Source organism: Gallus gallus, chromosome 4 (genome assembly GCF_016699485.2).
Source record: "Gallus gallus isolate bGalGal1 chromosome 4, bGalGal1.mat.broiler.GRCg7b, whole genome shotgun sequence".
NCBI classification, from domain to species: domain Eukaryota; kingdom Metazoa; phylum Chordata; class Aves; order Galliformes; family Phasianidae; genus Gallus; species Gallus gallus.
In genome coordinates this window covers 32,433,121-32,454,993 of record NC_052535.1, presented here as the reverse complement: position 1 = coordinate 32,454,993, position 21,873 = coordinate 32,433,121, and the positions used below count along the sequence as shown (strand labels likewise).

The window sequence follows — 21,873 nt, the reverse complement described above, 5'->3', positions numbered from 1 at the left end:
TATGCACATCAGTAGGATCTGCATGGCATCAGTGTGTAGATATAGACTGTTGCCATGCAGCCATTTTCCTAGATAAATTCTATAATCATTACGTCCAGAATAATATGGGTATAATTAAACCATTTTATAGAGGCTATAAAATTATTTTCCCAAAATTTTGTAATCAACTTGCTCTGAAAAAAAAAATAATAATTGTAGTTTATAATGAGTAAAATGTGCTGTAACTCTCTTTTCTTTCCTGAAATAAATTTCATTTAAAAAATAATATGTTTGGAGCAGGAAACATATATTTTACTTTAAAACCTTCTATCAAATAGATCTTAAAATAAATAAATATCACAGTAAAAGTAAAATAAACAGCAAATCACATTGGGCCTTTCTGATGATTTTTTTTTACACTTTGTGATGTATACATCTACCTATCTGTACTGTTTTGTCATTAATTTACATTCTTTTTCTCGTCATTTTTGAATTCCTATACTTGGAGAAGTTTTAAGAAAGGAATCTTACTGCATTTTTATGTGTCATTCATTTTTTCAATCTTTCATTTATGTTTGTCAGGTGTATTTTACTTAAGAAAGGATTTCTTCTATTTTGGAGTATATACTACAAGGAATTGTCATTGTTCCCAGAAGTGTAATGAGTATTTTATAGCGAAAATAGAAAGAAAATATTCCTGCCACAAAAACAAGTAACAGCAGTAAGAAATAGTTTAGTTGTGATCATAAAGGTTCTAAAATGTGCCTTTGTTCTCTGTATGCAGATGCTGAAATTTCTTTATTTTTGTGTCTTTCTGTTCAGCCAGCAATACAGGTATGCACAGAAGGCAAATCACAGACCTTTTAGACCAAAGCATTCAGGTACATTCCCAGTGTTTTGTCATCACCTCTGACAATCGTTATATCTTGGTTTGTGGCTTCTGGGACAAGAGTTTCCGAGTTTATTCTACTGATTCAGGTAATGTATTTTTAAAATACGGGAATAGCCTATAAGATTTTCTGTTCATCATCACGCAACTTGTTCAAATAAAGAAAGAACAAAAAGAGTGGGGGGGGGGGGAGGAGAGAGTAGAGTATGTATTTATTCCCCTATTGATGAATATTTCTCTCATCTTTTCTTACCTACCTCTACCGTGTATTGTATACCATCCTTTTCTTGGATTGCTGACAAACAATACAAGGACCTCTTGCTTAGCTATAGCATTATACTTCAAATTCCAAATGATTATATGAAAGTCATACCTGCTTTTACACTAGTTTGACAAGTAAAAGGTTTTAATGAGTTTTTCAGAAGCTTGATGTATGAGAACAATTAATTTCTTAGAGCACTTCCTTGAATTTAAGCCTGTTTGGCTTTGAGTGCCAGAGAACTTTTTAAAGGATATACAAGCAAGCATTGTAGAATAAGTACAAACCCCTCTACTTCAAGACTGGAAATGAAGTCTTGAAATCTGGTAAAGAAATGCTTATGAAATCCTTTGAAAGCTATGGTATACTAGAAAAATTGATTTGGAGCCTCTGAATTCTTTTGTATAACATAAACTGATCCAAATAATGTCAGCAGTTAAATTAGTCTGTCAGCTGGCATGTATCCAAACATTTGAATTCATGCACGTGTCATGCCAAATAGAAAAGAATCTTTCATTGTAAGAGCCGAAGGAATTTAAATGCCACGGAGCCCCCAGAAAAAAATAGGTATGATTTTCTCCCTTTCATTATCTTATAATAGAAATAGCGACCGCACTGCAAGGTATTTCTTTGGGATTAATGACCCGATGTGGTTAATGTATGTGTGCGCCATCAAGCTTTCCAGTAGGTTATTAATCCATAGGGAATGTCATACGTGTTTGTCATAATTTCTTAAATAGATTAGTTAACATTGTTTTTCACATTTGGCAAACCAAATATTTTGCAAAAGAGGATGGTCTTTAATGAAATTCTCATTCTACGTTTTAACAGGACAGCATATCTGCCATTTTTGCGGTTTTAAATCCTTAAGTTCAAGTGAGAAGTTCCATTTCTTTTGTACTGACTGACTATAATTCACTATACAGACATCTTATTAGACTCATCTTAGTTTAATTTTCTCATTGATGAAAATAAATTTACATAAAACCTCTGAATTTAAAGATCTTGAGAGAATTTAGCTAGCAATAATAAACAGTCAGTGTATATATCCTTTGATTTACATGAATAGGTAGCTATTTTCTTCTAATGCTGGAGGATATATTTTATTTTATATCTGTGGAAGAAACCTTGTTAGTTTAACCTATATCAGTATTAACTATAAATTGAGACTGAAATTTGGGTGCTATAACGAGCTTCCAAGCAAAGTGGTCCTGGCCCCAAGCTGCCAAGAGTTCAGTAGTGTCTGACAACACTCTCAAACATGGGGTTTGAATTTTGGATGTTCCTTTGTTGAGCCCAGACGTGGACTCAGTGATCCTTGTGGGTTCCTTCCAACTCAGGATATTCCATGATTCTGTCTGTTTTGTTATGACTTCTGTGTATAAGACAGATACACCGGGCATTTTGATACTAGCATAACTAATTATGATTACAAGCAAAATAAAATTGTCAAGAAAGTATCAGCAAATTAGTATTCTATGTGTCTCCTGTTTGTATAGCAATTCTATCTGTAGATTAAGTATCATAAATTCAGTTGTAGTTCATTTTGCTTGGAATTAAAATGAGAATATAATGGTAAAATGCTTACTCTGAAATCTGCAGAACAGCAAAGGAAAAAGGTGATAGAATCAATAAGGCATAATAGCAAGTTATCACAAGTGTTGAATTCAATTATGTTTTAGCTCTTACACAAAAAGAGGTCCTCTTTCTTAATAGAATTCAGGGCTTTTGTTTTTAACAGGAAATACCTTTTTCATAAACCAAAGGTTCTCACCACAGCAGAACCACAATAAAAACTTCCTTCAGCAGCAGGAATGATTTCTAGACAGCTTTTGAGGTTCAGTAGCACGGAGACTTGGGTCTTATTTTTCTTTTAATTATTTGTAGCACAGCTATTGAATAAAACATTAACTAGAAAATTTTGTTTTCTCAAAAAGGAATATCTGAGTGCATGTGCTTATGTTTGATATTACTATGTAGAGAGGATAGCTCGTTTTAAAATAGAGTAAAAAGAAAGTTGAGAAAGTTGTATGAGATTAATGATTTTATGTTACTAATATGAAAAAATAAACATAAGCATGTTTCTTACTTTGATGATTTTGATGGAATTGACTGAGCCTTAGCTCCCTGATAACAAAGTAAACCTAACAAGGGCAAATACATGAACAACTGTCAAACAAATAGACTTGAAAAATGTTTTCTAGAATTGAACCTGTAGAGTATAACTGGAAGAGAAATCTATATCTCAGTGATGTTTATAACATAAACTTGTGTTCTGGAAGCATAAATCTCCAAGTATTTGAATACCTAAGGGTGTATAACTGAAAAATATGTTATATAGCAAAATTACTTTCAAATCTAAACCAGGTAATAGCTGACTTGGATTTTCAAGGAGAAATGTACACTTTATAAGATTTTCTTGTCTGTTGCCAAAAGGAGGTTATGCCTGTGAGCACTCTGAAGTAATTTGTTGACTCGTCAGCATCTTAGACGGTTATGTTACTGTGGCCCAAATTAAAGCGTTGGTATACAGAGGTGACTGCTATAGAGTGCTAGAATAGATTCCCAGAGATTAGTGATAGAAAGACCTGCTTGATCATTGAGAAATAAAGGGTAGATCTGTACATTAGGTATAACTTCCTGGGTGTTGTCCCTTCCAGTCCGAAAATGATCCTGTGGTAGTACTTCATTTCACAATTTCTTTTGGAAGATTAACTCATAATTAACTCATAATTTTTGCCAGGTTTCATTTTAAATCTAATGCATACATTCCATTTAAGCTGCATCACGTTATTCTTACTTTTTGTCCAGGTACCCAAAGTAATTCTCCTTTTCTGAAGATACTCATAACTTTCTCTTGATTTTGCTGGTTTTCTCCACTTTAATGCAATTAACTTTGAGACATTTGTTATAAGTCAGGCTATTAGTGTATTCATGTCCTTTTCTCAGGACCACTTGCTTAAGTCTTTTGTTATTATTTGTTTTATTTAGTGTAATGTAGTTATTAGTTATATGAATACAATGACCTTACAGTGTGTAGGAAGAGCTATGACTGCTTCCCACTACTCACATTATATGACTGACAAACTGTTGTTAATTCATGAACCAAAGTATGTTATTAACATGTGCCTAATTTGAGTCCCAACACAAATTTGTGCTGCTGCTTGTCATATTACTAGTTTCTTTTTATTTTAAACACTTTAAATAAAGATCATTTTATTTCATGTGTTTTTTCCCAAGCCACCACCTTATTACTCCTATTCTTTCATGTTCTTTATTAAGATCAAAGTACACATGGGTACATGGTCATTTGCACTGAGGAATCCCAGGCTACATATTAATGGCATCTCACTCCCTCATGTTGTTGGATGCAGAATTTGGCCTAGCCCATGTTACTTCAGTAAGCCAAGTAGGCTCAGAAGAAGCCTGTGTGTGTGTATCATTTGTCCTTTCTCTGCAAGATCTGCAATTGCCAAGCTTCAGCAAATCCATTGAGAGGGATTTTAGCACTTACACACTCTCATTTCATGGAATCAAAAAAGCTGCTAGCAGATCCAGAAACCAGCAGGACCCCTAATATGTTTGCTCTGGAGGAGCCAGCACTGGCAAGTGATTTCCACTGCCTTCAGCCATATTGCTGAAGAAGGAGCTTTCCCCACCTACTCATTTTCCCTCTTTCAAGGTGATCTGGCAGAGATCTCCTGTGATAGACATTACATATGTTCAGTCTCCAACTCACAAATCCACTCTACCCAAGTGTCCAAATTTACATTTTTTTTTCCTGAAAATATTGTTTGGATTAGTTAACTTTAGAGGTAATAGTGATGTTAATGTTATAATACACTGCTGAGTTGCACGTTTTAAGTGCCTAACCTTTTCTTAAAACTTTTTTGTATCAAAGTTCCAAGAATTTGTTCTATGTGATAGATGAAAGTATTTTGTGTTTTGGGTTTTTTCTTTGCCAGGTTTATATTCAGAGATGTTTTTGAGCATTCCAGAAATTCTTAAAAACAAACGATGTTGGTTGAAATTAATTGGCAAGTGTATGATAATAGAGAAACTATAATAGAGAAATTTTTTTTTAACTGACTTCATTTTTTCTGTCCTTTGAAGGAGATGCTCAAAAGTTGGACACGCTATATTTTGTAGGCTCTTATATGTTCTGTATCTTTTTTGAAATCATCAGATTTCCATGTTATTTTTCTGTTTTTTTTTTTTTCCCAGTAAACTTCTCTTAAGCTTGCCATAAAAGAAAACTGTGTCATGTTTACATCCTGTAGAGTGAATGTAAATATACTGGTTAATTAAAAAAACCTACAAGAACTTGTGGCATTCTTGGCCTTTGAATAAAGTATCGTATTTATGGATTTTAAATATTTTTTTTTTCCAAACTTAGACTACTGCACTTCTTAAATATTTCCATCAAGTAATGAAAAAGAATAGTATTCTCTACTATAGTTTTTCTTTGAACCTGGTTTTATTAAGTGTTTCTAAAATACTTTATAATGTATTTAATTAGTGTCTGGCAAAGAATTAGAGCGTACTTTTGAAACAGTTGATTTTATTTGTTTCAGGTAAACTGATGCAAGTAATATTTGGACATTGGGATGTCGTCACCTGTCTTGCTCGTTCTGAGTCGTATATTGGAGGAAATTGTTACATTCTGTCAGGGTCACGTGATGCAACATTGCTACTCTGGTACTGGAATGGCAAAACCAATATCGTTGGTGATAATCCAAGAGGTAAGAAAAACCCATTTCACAATGAAGTTGTCTAAGTTTGAGTTGGTTGAACGTGTGACAAAATTTTAGGAAATGCTGATGTCAAAATATAGTATTTCCTGTTTGTAGTTGTGTTCCATTCTAGCTTAAATAATTGAGCACAAACAGTGCGTGTTTTCCAGCACAAGGAGAACTCATTTTTAAATGACACAATACCAAACTTTACAAACACATTCTTTTACTTGTCACTCATTAAGTTAGGGAGGAGTGGCTCTAGGAGTGGGAGAATGGGACTGTTTTCTTATATGTCTTGTTCAATCTGAGATCTTTTTCTCTCAAACTGAGGATTTCATGAAAGACTGGCATTTGAATTGTTTAAAACAAAAAAGACCAGACATTGCTATAATACAGACGTCATTCTATGAAACTGTAATCTACGTGTATAGGTTCTCACTATTAGCCATCAATAGAGTTATGCAGATACTGCATTTTAATTTAGACCAGAGCACTGGAATGAGATGTTAAATAGCCTGAGTTTATCTAAAAGGAGCAGACAAAAACATTTTTTATTTAAAACTTTGGTAGGGTGCTACGTGCTTAATCTTTGCTCTCATGTGTCTACCTGCTTTCTGCAAAAGAAAAAATGGACACGTGGAAAACAAGAAGGATTGTTATATCTGGCATATACTGCAGTTATAGCTGACTTACAATTTCATATAAAATTGTATAAAGATGAATATTCAACAGCTTCCAAGATAATCAGTTTGGTAAAGTGTATTTCATGTTTAATCTATTACTTGACTGAAGTTGGTAGAAAGAAAAAAAAAAGAGGTTCAACTGCAATTGCATCCTGTGAACCATTTTGAAGTAACATGAACAAGTAAACACAACTGTTTAATATCAAAACGAATATCTGAATCTCATTTGAAAATTCCTCTGCATTATCCTTCCAAAAGCCTGATTCAATGGATGGGACCTTTTGGACAGGTCCAACATAATTTTATGATCATTGTAAAATAAATATGGTTTTAGTTGAGGAACAAATTCACTGCAAATATTTTACATGTATTTTACAATCTATAGAGTTAAAGAAAATGCGAACTTGCATTTAATAGTGCGTTATAATGCACTATTTCTGCAGAGCTTGTAAACCTGGAGACTCCAAAGTCTGTGAAAGGAATTTAAGAACTTGATTGGTTAGTCAAGTAAGCTTGTAAATCCTAAAGGGAAAAGCTGTCTTTCTGAGGAGAAAATCCTAAACTCATATGAAGCAGATAACATCTTCAGGTGTTATCTCCTTACACTGCCTTCAAAGCTAGCAAGAACAGCCTATCTTTGCAGATTTCTGGACCTGCCCTGAGTACTTATTCTTGTTGAGTACATGCTGCAGTTTTGGATGCTTGCCTGTTTTGTGAACAAGACCTTGAGAACTCCTTTATGGCCTTAGCACATCACATACTCAGATTTTGTACCTAGTATCTGACTAGAGTAGTTCTTTATTTTTTTATACGATTCACTGGCTATCTTCTCTGACACAGATTTCTGAGATATTAAAATGTCACAGTTCTCAACATTAATGCTAGTTTAACTACTGATTCTCTTTACTTGCAGTCCTACTTAACTTATACTTTAAGAGAAATGCAGTGACTCCTGTGATTAGTATGTCTTTTTTTTTTTTTTTTTTTTTTTTTTTTTTTTTTTATGATGTAGTATGCCTAGAAGCCTTTGTAATGGATTTGAATCTCATGGCACTATACACTGACCTAGACGTATATAGAGAAAGACAGTTTCTGTTTCAAAGAGATGATAATCTCATGGATTTAATTTTTCCCAGAACAAGCTTTGTATAGGGTTCTCTGTTTCAATCTTTGGTGGTTTTTTTTGTTTTGTTTTGTTTTGTTTTTTAAATGAGAGAAATAAAAAGAACTGTTTCTGCTTAGTTCTGTTTTTGTCAGAAATGGAAAGCACCAGCAGGTTTGTTAGATTTGGAGCCCTGTTGCTGTGACTGTAACTTCCTTCCATTTGTGGGATGCTAGATATTTAACTTGTCTGATGTTGGCTTTCGTATTTGAAGCTTACGATTTTTTTTTTGCCTCAAAGTATATTTTATTCATTGTCATTTTTATCATTTTAGATAGTTTTCTGTTTTTCCCTATTTATTTATCTCCAGTTTCCATCTTAAAAATGACTTCACAGCAGCAATCATCCAGATATCCATGATTGTAGCCAAGTCATGATGCTATAGAAGTTTCAGCAAAAATAATCTCAACCAGGAATATTTCTTTCCTTCTTTCCTAGCTCGTTGTGTCTCTGATGTATATCAGTCAGCAGACAAGTATGGCCAACTCACAGTAAATATTACTCTGTTGGGCACCTACTAGTTCATCAGTTACGTTTTATTTCAGTTCCTTTATCTGGTTTCATTACTTCAGGAAGCATTGTGCTCTTGATCTCTGGCTGCATGTATTCATGTTTTAGAATGGTACTTAACTCAAGCTGACAAGCCAGGTGGGCTATGGCATATGTGATAAATAAGTGTTTTGTTTTATAGTCTTTATCAAGGACAATACTTCTGGCCAACAGGACTGAATGGAAAAATTCCTTACATTTTTGGTTTAACAAAAGAAATATGTTAGCAAAATATTAATTATTTGCATTCTTCAATTTTAACTTTTAAATCGACTTTTTATAGAAACGGTACCTGTGCAGTCACACTGTCTTGCATACTTTATATAACTCTCTAATGCATTGACCATTGTAAACCAAATTTGATTAATTTAAATCTCAAAGATATAAAATCCTGCATGGGATACATCTGTTGAAAACAATTTTTATTCTTTACCAAACAGCTTGATTACATTTAGGTTAAGTCATTTTTTCCTTCTTCTCAAATTAAAACCTGAAATCCAAAAAATATTCCACCAAGCTCTTTGATCAAATGTAGGATTTATTCTTCCTAAATAAATCGTTTTGGAAAATATGGAAACATGGCAGTACTTCAGTTTGGTGCACAGACATTTTGTGGTGCAGTAACGTTTCCGTGCACAATTTCTGACCAAGCCTAGAAATAATCAAGAACAAAGGATTTTAAATAGTTGTATTCTTCAGAAAAGCCCAGAGACGTGTTGACTTCACATTAATTAGCATAGTTTACTGTGGAGATGTAAAGTCACTTCAGATAGCATAAGGAGCTTTTATATTTCTTTGCTTGGCATGTGGCTGGCTTTGGGAGGTGGTGGGAGGAAGAAGCAAGAGGATGCAACTCTCCCTTAAGTACCCCTTGAAGGCCATGTGTGATTTCTATCACAAGGCTGGTTTTCGCATATTGAGAGACCCTGATCTAATAGCAAAGTACCACAGAAAGATGTGACATACTGCTTCAGGACTCAGAGTTCCTGAATAGGGTATGTACTTCGTGCAGAGGCTACTCGGACAGGGTGGTGTTCTTACAGAAGCTTGCAACTTGGCTAGCGAAGTGCAGTGGGAAGGGAGGGGAGGTGAGAAGTGGGAGTGGGAGGGAGGAACAAGACGAGATAGCTCAGGGAAACAGATGAGAGAAGTAATTTGCATATAAATGGTCCGCATCACTTTCAGATCCTACTCTCACTTTGAAGCGCAAGCAACAACCATTGGTGTTTAGGTATTTCCTAGGTTGAGAGATTGCATTGTACTTTCTAATGACAGATACTTAGGAAACAGGGCTTGGCAGGAATTTTTGTCACCTGATCTATTCCGTTTTTTCAAAGAAGTCTTAGCTACACCAATACCATTCTTGACTGATGTTTGTCCAACCTGCTATTAAAAACTTTGCCTGATACATGTTGGGACTTTACAATCTAGTGGTTTTTGTTTGTTTATTTATTTTAATTCAGTCACTTCTTATGTTTCTATTCTTTGTTATGTGTAGAAAACATATTCTTTCTTTTGTCTGTGCAACAACTTCATTTATTTGGATTTCTGTGACGCTCTTCCAGTGTTAATAACCTGATTCTTTCTGTCTTTTAACATAAACCATGTTTTTCTAGACCTCTCACTTTTTGTTTGTTTCTCCCCGCTTCAGTTATTTGTCTTCCTCAAAACAAACTCAGTGTTGCAGTTGAAGCTTTTCTAGTAATCAGTAGAAAACAACCAGTTTTACAGAAGACTTTCTCTCCTCCTCAAGGGATATCTGCTTCTTTCAGCTCACCAGTGTTAATACTTTAAGTCATGGCTGTCCAACCTTTTGGCTTGCCTGGTCTGCAGTGAGTGAAGAGGAATTGTCTTGGGCCATACATAAAATATATAATGTAGTTAATGTATGTAAGTAATAAAGTAATAAAAGCTTTTTGTTTTTTGGTTTTTTTTTTTCTTTTTTACTTTTTTTAGTAAAATATATCAAAAAAAGAGGGCAAGTGAAACATAAAACTAGCCAGTTGGACACACATTCTTTAAGTGTTTAAGCCAATACAAATTTCATTTTATTCTGAAGATCCCTAACCACTCAGTTTTTTTTCCTCCTCTGTGCAGCTTGGCTGCAGAGCCTTATCTTTAAACTTCCTGAATGATACTCTTTTTTAGGTTTCCAGTTATACTCATTTTGAATGCTCATTCTGTCCCCCGAACAGACTTGCCACAGCTTGTGTCTACAAATGTAATTTGCAGTCTTATTCTGTCAAATTGGTCATTGAAGAAAATGTTAGACATTACACAGCCCAGGAATGTCCACTGATACATTTTCTATTTTGACTATGAAGAGCTTTTGGAATACAGCATTCCAGCTGGTCTTTTATCTGACCCTTATTAGCACCTTCCAACCTATTCTGCTTACCTGTTTTCTATATGAAATTGGCAGTGTGAAACTGCTTGTGTCATTACTAAAGTCACGTTATGTGGCATATCCCTGAACAGGCATCCTATTACTTTGCCAGTGCAGGAAAAAAAATTGTTTTGACATGATTTGTTCATGACAAATCCAGATCAACTTTTACTCTATTTGTTTGCTTTGAGGAAACTTTGTATGCTTATGTGTACAAATGTTCTGCTAGCATTTTTGTTTATTGGAGTTAAGCGGACAACTTTCTAATTTCTCAGTTCTTTTTCCTAATTTAGATTATTCTCCTTGGCCTTGCAGAACCTTACCTAGTCTCTGTAAAGCACCAGTTATGATTGGAATTATTTAGTTTCATTTTCCAAGTGTCTTCATATCACAATTACAAGGCCAACTGAGTTCCAAACATTTACCTTACTTAGGTAGTCTCTGTTCGAGACAATAGCTCTCATTGCTGCTTATACTTACGTTTTGTTGCCTGACTGCAGCTTGTCTTGTTATTAAAGATTTTACTTGAAATAGTTCAAAATGCCTGGTGTCATTTATTGATATTGCTTGCTGTTTACTGAATAGCAGTAATAGTACTGAATAGCAACTTTCTGTGAACTTGTTAACGTATTCTTATGTTTACAGAATGATTGTTGCTCCTGATTTCTTTGCTAGTTGCATCTCTTCTATCCTTGGCTGTCCTGTTTTTTGTCCTTCCTTGTTCATACATCATTGCCTATTATGATACAAAAAAAATCTCACCTATTTTAATCTTTCTGCCTGACTTTTTCCTGTATTTGCAGTCACTGAAGAACTTTCAGCTGTGCCAGCTGGTGTTGTTGTCTTGATGTCTATCTTATCGCTCTTTTGCATTACAGCAGTTTTTGCTAGTATTTATTTATTATACCTTTTTTTTTTCTATAGACTAACTTCCCATGAGTTTCTACAGAACAGTGGCCTATGTATATTGAAACCTTTCTTCCCCAAATACTTCAAGAAGCTATCTTATTGTCCATGGTTTTTTTCCTTCTTATAAAGCATCTTGAGTGCCCTCATGTCTTCTTAACTTTCATATCAGTTCCTTTCATCATTGAGTTTTTTTTTTATTTGTTATTCTATGTTGATTATAATTGTATCTCATAAGTCATCTGAAGTAGTTTCTTTTTTTTCCCATTTCCTCCATTCTTTCTTAATGATTTCTCACCTCTGCCTGCTAGGTAGAAGTGAGTCAGAATAGTCAATTTCAGTCTATCTTTAAATTTTTGAGTTGCTTTATTTGTTTTATTTTCATTGTTGTTCTGTTATTTAGCTGTACTTTCTTGAAGGGGCGGTATACAGTGGTTAATTTAATCATTTACCTTTTGTTTATGCTTATAAAAAAGTAGGCATTTCCACAGTTGAGGTAAAGATAAAGTGCTGTTCTATTGTCTTTGCACTATATTCATAGACTACGATGAGACTGTTCTGTTACTTAAAGAAATTACACACATTTGGTCCTAATTATTTTCAATTTTCATTTTTTAAAAAAGAAAAAGATTTAATTTTGAAATTTGTTTTGCGTAATGAAATTAACCAATAAGAGTATCCAGTAGTAGTGAAATACAGAGTCAGTGTATAACTGTATTACTACCACTAATACTAATGCAATCTCTTCTGAGTTATTGCATTGATCTTCCACACATATGTGAATAAAACAAATTATATTACCTCTTTTATGTTAGCTCATAAAGTTGGAAAATGTTACTCTCTGTGTGTATCACATTTGCATTGTGAGAGTGGCGGTGGTGCTTTCATTGCATAGTTTTATATTTTTTAGAGGGTATTCTATTCAGGTTTTCTGAATTGTTTTAGAGAAATGAAGTGCTTTTAGTAGTGTAGTTGTGTAGCAGAGCACATATGGGAATGTAAGCATGTGTTTTCATACTTAGAGAATTACAGGATTTAACAGATTTAATTGAGAAGATTAATTGGACACTTATTCACATGTAAATTCTTAAAATATTTAAAATACATAATATTTTCAATTTATAAAATATGAAATCTACCAAAGAACTCAGCGTTCAATCTGTAGTTTCCTGTCTTGTCAGGTAGCAGTCTAGGTACTCTCTATTCTACTTCTGATAGAAGCTACATTGTTTTTATGTAGCTACAATTCCTAAATCTGCATTTGAATTTCTGAAAGACTGTTTTTCAATTAGCGTGATTATTAAATGAGAGCTGCGGTCTGGAGGTTAAAGAATTCATTAGTTGAAATTGTATTGAGTATAGCAAATTCAAATAAATCTGCTATCATGAACTGCTATATGCACTTCTCAGTTGGAAAATGCAAACTTTTTGTAAATGAAGTCTTGGTAATTAATTATGTCAGTAATGCAAGTGATTTAAACTTTGAAAATATATCCTGATACATATTTCTGCGCTGGTTGATACAAAAGTTGTGTCATAGGCACAATAATCGTGTAAACCTGAATCTATGAAGATTTACACACATGCTTGCCTTTCTATGTGATGAATAGTCACACACATTTCAAGGAGATTATATGCCTGATGTTAACCAGGTAGCAAAAATTCTGCTTTTCCTCCTTCCTCATCTTTAGTCTCATCCTGAATTTACCTACATCTTTGCTCCCAAGTTTCTCTATGATTTGGACATTTGTTTTCTGTTTCAAAACACATACTAATAGTGCAGACAACATTCTACATTTTAAGTGTTTATAGCACAAATAATTATTTAGAATATAATGATTATTTCCCAAACAAAACCATTTTTGGAAGTTATTTACATAAGAGTTTAGGTTCTTAAAAAAAAAAAAAAAGTTAAAAGATTATACTTGTCAATATTCCCTTTTCTGTGTATCATAATGTCCTTAGATCTGTAACTGCATTAGTTAGAAATTCTGCTATTAATATTGTTAATTTCTGCCAAATGGTTTACCATAATAGCTAAAAATCTGCAGAGCCTCCAAACGTTCAAATATTCTTGAAATTTGTATGGCTAATAAGTCTGTCGATGCCATTCACTGCCGTCAGTCCGTTAAGAAACGAGAGTTGTTCTACGGTAGTATAGCACTGAGTATTTAAGAACAGCTCAGTGTTCAAGGGTACATTTATGTTTTGACTTGTATACGTTGTATTATTGTGTGTACCCTCCTTCATAAAAAGCCAGTAAATAATTCAGTAATATTTTAACACTGTTTAACTGCAGACACAACAAATATTCTTTGTTTCTCAAAAATGGATGGACAGAGTAGCACAACACTGTGTGTAAAGCAAGAATCCTGTAGCACCATCTTCTGGCCTTGAGTTGAAAGGTGCATTTGAGACTGTATATAGATACTGTCTCAAATGCAGATATATAGACATACTTGGTGCAAAAACGAATAAATTTAAATTTCATTTTTAGTATAATTGTCAGCTTTTTATTAACATCATAATGAGAAAATACATGCATTATGGTTAATTTATTAACTGAAATAGGAACGTGTCAGGAGTGCTTTGTTAAGTGTGGCTGTAAAAAGAAAGGGAATAGTTTTGTTTTTTTGTATTTGAACTTCAGCAAGTGCAGGGTTAAATTTTTCCAGTAAATCAAATTCAGTAAAATTTATTTCATCGAGAAGACCCACAAGGCGAAGAAGAATATGCAAAGCATGTATTTAAACGAGTAACAACCACTAAATATTCTTGTACCTAACATTTATTGTGTTATTCAATACTGTTTATGAAAGTTCCATGAAAGCGTAGTGGACAGAGGCCCTGATGCTGCAATTGGACCTACTGTTCCCTGTATGTTTGCAGGGCACCGTTGTAGCCAGTGCAGGAAGCCCTGGGACTATCTTCGTGAACCTAGAAAAGAGCCTTAAATTATACAGCTACAAAAGGTCACTGTCCTTTCTTTCTTTAAACTGTAACACATTGATCTCAAAGAGATTGAGGCCTCATTCCTTCACATACTCTATAAATCATAGATAATTGATGGTTCAAACCTCCAAATCTTTACTGAAAAAAAAAAAAAAAAACGATGAGTTAAAACAGGTGGATGAATATATCTGGGAATCTGTGATGATGCTGTGTAACCAATGTAATTGTGTATTTATATAATGCCAAAAAAGTCATTTTTCAGGTAGATACGAGAGCAAGGTCTTCATTGAAAGTGACTTGCAATTGTACTCTGTGATGGTTCAGAAGGCATTTTAACAGTTGTATGGATTTGGCACTTAAGAACGTGTTTTGGCACTTAAGAACGTGTAAGTCTGTGTGCTGTAAATATTTGTATTGGCTAAAAGCATTTCCTACAGCATGCACAGCATCTGTATTATCCTTGTTTTCAACTAGCTAAGGGACAACGTGCTTCAAGATTTGTCAATCAAGGTAATTGCAGATGATATTATAGAGCAAGTACTGAGGCACAATTCAGGCACATGTGAAGACAGTGTGTACTGCACGACTCAAAACAGAGAGAGTTTTGATGTTGTTTTTTTGGCAGTATCCAGCTTCAGGTGTCACTAAAACTATATACATGAAACTCTCCAGAAGGATAAGGATATTTAGTGCTTCATGATGTAATGCAGACCTTCACGTTCCAGGAAAAACAATGCTATATTTACAACTTGTAACTAATAGTTGATGTGGTAAAAGGAATTATATTCATATGGTAAATGAATACAACCTTAATGTGCACCATATGCATGGTGGTGGAGTGATGTACTAATATATCACATTTATTTACCTTGTTTGGTTGCCGGGAAAAATGACTATTCAATTCTAAGTCTGTCCCAAATAAGACAAAACAGAGTAATGCAGAAGAAATAATACTTTATAGTCTAGACTGTCATATATTAGAATCTTTATGACCAGCTTAAATGTTTTAAAAAATTGTTTGGTTTGTACAGTAATTCTGACATGGGTAGGAAGTTAATTGGTGTTTCTGGAATGAATGTCTGTTACCACTAGCACCACACAGGTAAGGATTACTCCACTGAATGCAAGAATGCTGTATGTAATTAGAATTATGGCCTGCTTCTTTGAAAAAGGATCTGTTTTGAAATATTTACTCTTAAAAGACAGCTAATTTATGTGTGCTCTGAACTGATGGCATACGCTAAGTATTCCTTGGTACATCCATATAAAAAGGTAGTAAGCATCCATGTGGTGCAATACACAAATGGTGCATTGGTTTCAAATAAACCTTACAAAAGCAGTGAAGCAATACATTTTTCTTCTTTCAAAGCAAAATAAATTATTTTAATATCTTCAAATGGCGAAAATTAATTGAGCTGAATTCTCATATGAAGCCTCACATCTCAGATTATTTCCTTATCAAACTATGAAATAATATGTAAATTTCAAACTATCAGTCGATTTCAGCATATTGTAAAATATCTTTTGTCCTGCATCTATTCTGCAGTAGGCAATATTTTGGTGGGAAATACCTGCTAATAGTTTTTTGCCTTACCTATTGAGATCTTACTTTATTTCATTATTATTGTTGTTATTTGGACTTACTAGCGGAGTAGTTCTAAATGTAAACCACAAGAGAGAAATATGAAGAAAAAAATATTTTTTTTAAGGATAAGCAAAAAAAGCTCCTTCATAAAGCTGTTTTAGAGCTTTTTCAAACAAAAATGACAGTGCTTTAAAACTTCAAAGCTGATATTTAAGTAGCAGTTTATGAAGTTGGGATGGTGCAAATATTAAAATATTAGTGTAGACTGACCCTGAATATTCACCTGCAGATATTTTCACAGGGCTTCAAAAAGGTCTGTATGTGGTGGGAGGGGTGCTGCTGAATGACTTCCAGCTCTTCCAGCAGATGAATCCGTAGGAAGAGTGAACTGGTTCTAGAAAGCTTTGCTTTGCACAGAGTATAGGAATTGAGAGGCTGTGGATTATTGGCTTTTTGAAAGCTGATTTGGAATACTCATTTCATGAAGACCTGTTAAATCTGTTTCTTTGCTGTGTTTATTTTGGAAACATAGCGAGCCTACACTTTTGACAGAGGGTGTATAGATTATCATATTAGTACTGAATAAGTATTAGTCACTTGTTGCACAATGTGACAAATTGTGCAATGAGCCTTCTTTGTGTTTTATTCACTGAAATTAATTCAACAAGGTAAATTTAATGTTTTCCACTTTACTAAGCAACACTATAGCATAGGGTTTATTCTGTTTATGTTTTTAGACTCAGTTTCAGGATAGAACAATATGTTATTGAAAGACACTGATCTTTTTGTCAGATAATGTATGGTTGAAGTGTTTGTTTTTTTTCCCAAGGGCAATCTTGCCTTGAGGCATGAGGTAGTACTTTTTGTTTTAAGAAGTTGGAACAGGTGGGAAATAGTTTGAGAAAAACGTTAAAGGAATGAGAGAATATGCTGATGGAATGTCATGTGAGGAACAAGATAACAATAAAGCTCTCGCATAAAATGAAAAAAATATATACATAAAAATACAAATTTCAAAGGAAGGATTATTCAAAGTGAAGTTTTAAGAATACTTCGGTAGTATTGTGTGATAACACTTCAGTAGGATGTCACATCCATCAAAGAGCTAGCCTTTCTGTGGCAGTGAAATGATTTTTAACCAGTTGTCTGTTACGTAATTGTTTACTGTGTGGGATCTATAAATACTGCTAATATAGAGAGTTTATATAATAATTGACTGTCATCACTGATGTCATTAAACTCAGAAGCTTCCTATACAGTCAACACAGAAGTGTAGCAGCAAAGCAGTTTTCTTCGTTTCCTTACGTTTTCTTGAAAGCACTTGTGTCCAAACATCATCTATTCTGTAAGTACATTTGTACTTTCAAATGTAATTCAAACCTTTTATTTTCTTGATTCAAAAAATACAACCTTTATAAAATGCTTTTTGAAGACTTTTTTTGCATAGGTAATTGAGTTTGGGTGATTTTTCCTTCTGAGAAAGTATTCAATAATTTATTTTAGGAAGAAGTGGGTAAAAATGTAGTTTGGTTAACTGATGCTTCTTTTAATTAAGATTTTACATTGACATAAAATCACTTAATGCCATTTAAAAGTACTCTACAACATTTACAATCATGGAATTATAATTTAAGAATTACTGTTTGGCTGTCAGTGACTTCTAATCAACTGTCTTCTCAGCATTAAACATAAAAAGGAATGTAGTCAGATATTTTACATTTTATTCCGAAGCATAATATTATCTCACCCAGAAAGAGTACCTTGTATTTCATAATGAGATACTTTTTTCAGGTAGATATGATTTTGGGTTGGTTTTTTTTTTTTTTTAATGGAGAATTTTTTCTTTGGATGCTTTCCTATATTTGGCTCAGCTTTTAGGACTTAGTACTGAAAACATAGAAAGTGGTCTTTGTAGGAATCTGCTGATGGACGTAAAATGTCGTGATTCTGTTTTCTCATGTAACATCAGCAGAGCTGAAAAAATACTGGAGAGAGACTCAGCAACACAAACCAATTTCTTGTTACTCAGTAAAGCATTTCTGGATGTCATTAAACAGCAGAAAGTTTTGACTTTGCCATAATCCCATTGTTCCTTTGTGAACATAGGTTGCAAACACCTAACATTTATTCAGTGAAATGTCACCATTAACTGACATGATATCATGTGCTATTCTTTTATCTTCTGCTGCTCGTGTTTTATGATGTAAAATAGACTTTAATCACCTAAGGAAGGAGTGGTATTTCATGTTATTTTTTTGTGGCAAAGCAGCTTTGCAGAAATTTATTGAAATGTATGAGAACCCTTTTAAAATAATTTGAATGGTTACTGTATTCTGTCCATTACTTGGAAATAAGTCCATGTATACTTCCTGTGGCTTAAAATAAATCACTGATGACGTTTGTTGCAATGTGAATGTGACATTAAGATTCTTGCAGCATTCAATTGCAAGTAGCGAGCCAGCAATGGTATAGATTAGGGATATTTTTATATACTATGCTGAGAAAGGCACATCTGTAAAGCTGTTGTGTCTTGGATATTAGTGCTAGGATTTGAACTATCTTTAATCTCATTTGACTTGTTCATCTTCCTTAAGGATCTCCATAAAGATGCACTGAGTATTCTTTTCAGTCCTTAGTTAGGGTTTGCATCAGTGGTCGTAAACCTGCTTAACGGACAAAGACTCTTTTCCCTTTGAAGTCACTTCCCCAGCTTTTCAAAAGGTCTGCAAGCCTGTTCCCCTAAAACAATTCGGAAAAGTTTGAAGTGGTGCCCCTTAAACCAGCAACAAAATAAAATTTTCTCTTTGCATTATTGAAAACCATGACAATCTTCTGAAGCAGTAACAGTTTAAAAGCTTTTAAAGAAATCTGTTCTGCTCTACGACCAGCTTTTAAGTTGACCCCATTATTTGGAAAATCAGAGGCTTGGAAACCCCTGAATGCTTGACATTCTTATCAAAGGAGTCAGCCTGACTTTTCACAGGACTCCTGGTTTACAGTATTTATTCAAGTCCTAATTTATTTAAAGATACTGTTGCAATTTCTTGTATTTCTTTTTTTTTTCTTTGCATTAAATTATTTCTTAAATGTAATTTAGTAAACCGCGGATATCCTTTATGAAATGCCACCTATGGATTTGTACTCTTTTATGTTTGAAGCCAAGTCCAAATTCTAAAAGGACCAACAGTATTACATAATTGTTCTTTTCTGTGGCTTGTGATAAATATATATGCCCAATTTCTACTTAAAAAAAAAAATCTTTCCTATGTTTTTTGCTCATATTACTCACAGCACAACATGTAATGTAGTTGTTGTAAGCAGAAATTGTACTGCAAGGATTTTGTTTGTCTGCAACTCCTAATACTTCATTCAGACATTGCTTCTAATAAGTCCTTCAAATTCCAACATCTTATTTTCATTATCTCCACTACAGTGTTGCACATTCTCTGATTTCAGAAGTTTTAAAATCAGAGTTTAAAATTAATATATGTAATATATAGTTAGATTCATTCCTTGCTGATCTGTGCACATATTTGATAAATGTGATTTCTGAATATAAAGTAAGAAAGCCCAAACTCTAAAGCTTTGCTAGTGCAGGTAGCTCACTTAAAAGAAACACAATTAACAAAGCTTCACATGCATAAAGCTTCCTACTGCCTTATAGCTTGGGGTCAGTGGAGAGAAATAATTGGCTCGAAAGGATTGAATTGTAACTACAATGGTTACTGTTACATTTTCCCCTAAACTGGTGTGTATTTGTGGATTACCTACGATGTTCTTTTATGAACCTCCTGAGGTGCCTGTCAAGTCTATAGGTGAGGAAACTTCAATAGAGCAAACTTTCTCTAAAAGGTTTGTGAGTTTTTGTCGTCACTCACATGAGAACTACATGAAGGTCATCAAGTCTACCCTTATGCTTCTAATTTGTTGGGAGTTTTTCCTTTGCTTCTAAACTCTGCCATAGTTACTGGGTTTGAGTGTGTTTTGCAAAACATTGCATGCAGAAGAATCAATAGCTTTTAGTAATTATTTATTGAGAGATTAGGGACAATTCAGCGAGTTGCTCCAAAGCGTTTACAGATTTTAAATGCTGATAACATATATTTGAATGTGTGTGTGTGTGCATGCACACATATATTTATTGTGCATGTATATATCTAAGGAAAAACTGATTTAGTTACTTTTCCAAAGTTTGTATTATAGATACAAATTTTAAAGGCAACTGGAGAATAAGTATGATTTTGCAATGTTAAAATCCTCGAATTGGCACTTGGTTGTAGATTCTGACCTTTCCTAAAAAGCAATTTGAATGTGGCAGATGCTTGGATGCTCTGGGGATTGTTGCAAATGGCCTGACTAATGATGTAAACTGCTGAGAATAAGCCTAGCCTCTATGTATGAACCCACAGATCTGTGCTGCTTCTCTCTGTACGCAAGCAGGGTCTTGATAGCTACTTGTTTAAACGTGTTACATAATTTCTGGTAAGCCAAAGAACTGCTATTTCTGGTATTGTTGAGGCTCTATATGGACCAACTAATGATACTGTGATCTTTTTATCTTTTAAAAAGTTACAGCCTCAAATACAATTTGAATGATGCCAAATGAAGTGGTTTGGCCCTATTAGTATTCTCAGCCTTGGTAAATCTATCACCTGTTTTTGAAATTAAAAAAAAAAAAGTTTTTTTTTTTTTTGCTAATACCTGTCTTCCTAGTTGGCGTCTCACAAGAATTATATCATCATTTATTGGGAAGCAGTTCCTGCAGTTTCAAAACTAGCTTAATCCTTTTTGAACTAAACTGATGTTTCCAAGGAGACGTTCTTTAGAGTTTAAATGTTTCATGAAATGCTTTGAATGAAATGATTATATGGTAATACAAAAATAACATCATGCTTTCTACGAAATGCTACCACTCTAAAAGAGGGTGATCCAGAGAATGACCTGTGGGTGAAAGTATAAAACCATCTAAAGTTGCTTGTAACATTTGCTTACCTCTTACAAGTCTGTGTGCTCCAACATGTGCTAGTTTTTAACTACAAACATGAATGTGTGTTAAGTAAGACTGAATTCCTGTACTATACTTCTGCTACACTATATAGATATGAGTACAAAACAAGCAAGTGCAAGCAGTGCAATAGAAATGATTTGCAGGGAACATGAATTCCAAGAGCAAGAAAACTAAAGATGCTTCAGTGATTGAAAGTGGTGATTTTGGAAACAGATTGTAACCACAGCTTGCTTTTATTGTTTTTCCACTGAAGGTGATTTTGCAACTCCTCGAGCCATTTTGACAGGACATGACTATGAGATCACCTGTGCTACCATTTGTGCTGAGCTTGGCTTAGTAATAAGTGGTTCAAAAGGTAAGGAAGCTGATGTCCATTTCTTTCTGTTCATAAAGCCACAGTCATAATGCAAAAAGGAAAATAGTTTCAGGTGACAGATTTGATTAACTTTATGCTGTTTTTATTTTTAACCTTGTTTTAGTTGTTACAGAATTTAAGTGAATTTAAAACCTCTTTTGTACACATATTAGAACTATAAGCTATTCTGACATCTACAAGAGGCAACCACATCAGTTTTCCTATTCTAGCATACTGATTACATTTATTTTTGTTTGCTTATTCAGTGTAATTGCATATAGCATACAGTTGGATCCAGCTTTTGACTGTCAGGACAGTGAAAAATGCATTATTGTAGTTGGCTTTCTTTTTGTCATGGATAAAGAAAAGCAAAAGTTAGATTCAGCAGAAAGAGAATGCACTGTCTTGTATTTTAGATGAAGCA

General features: G+C 33.9%; 1 protein-coding gene across 7 annotated transcripts in view; it reads left to right on the top strand.

Annotated features, from left to right (window-relative positions):
- The window catches only part of LRBA (LPS responsive beige-like anchor protein), a 372,868-nt gene that overhangs the window by 339,952 nt on the left and 11,043 nt on the right, over nucleotides 1-21,873 (top strand). For all 7 annotated transcript variants that reach the window (XM_040699152.2, XM_040699153.2, XM_015276673.4 and 4 more), the window contains 3 exons: nucleotides 802-957; nucleotides 5,702-5,869; nucleotides 21,348-21,449. In XM_040699152.2, the coding sequence (XP_040555086.1) occupies nucleotides 802-957; nucleotides 5,702-5,869; nucleotides 21,348-21,449 (426 nt within the window). The remainder of the gene's footprint in view (nucleotides 1-801; nucleotides 958-5,701; nucleotides 5,870-21,347; nucleotides 21,450-21,873) is intronic.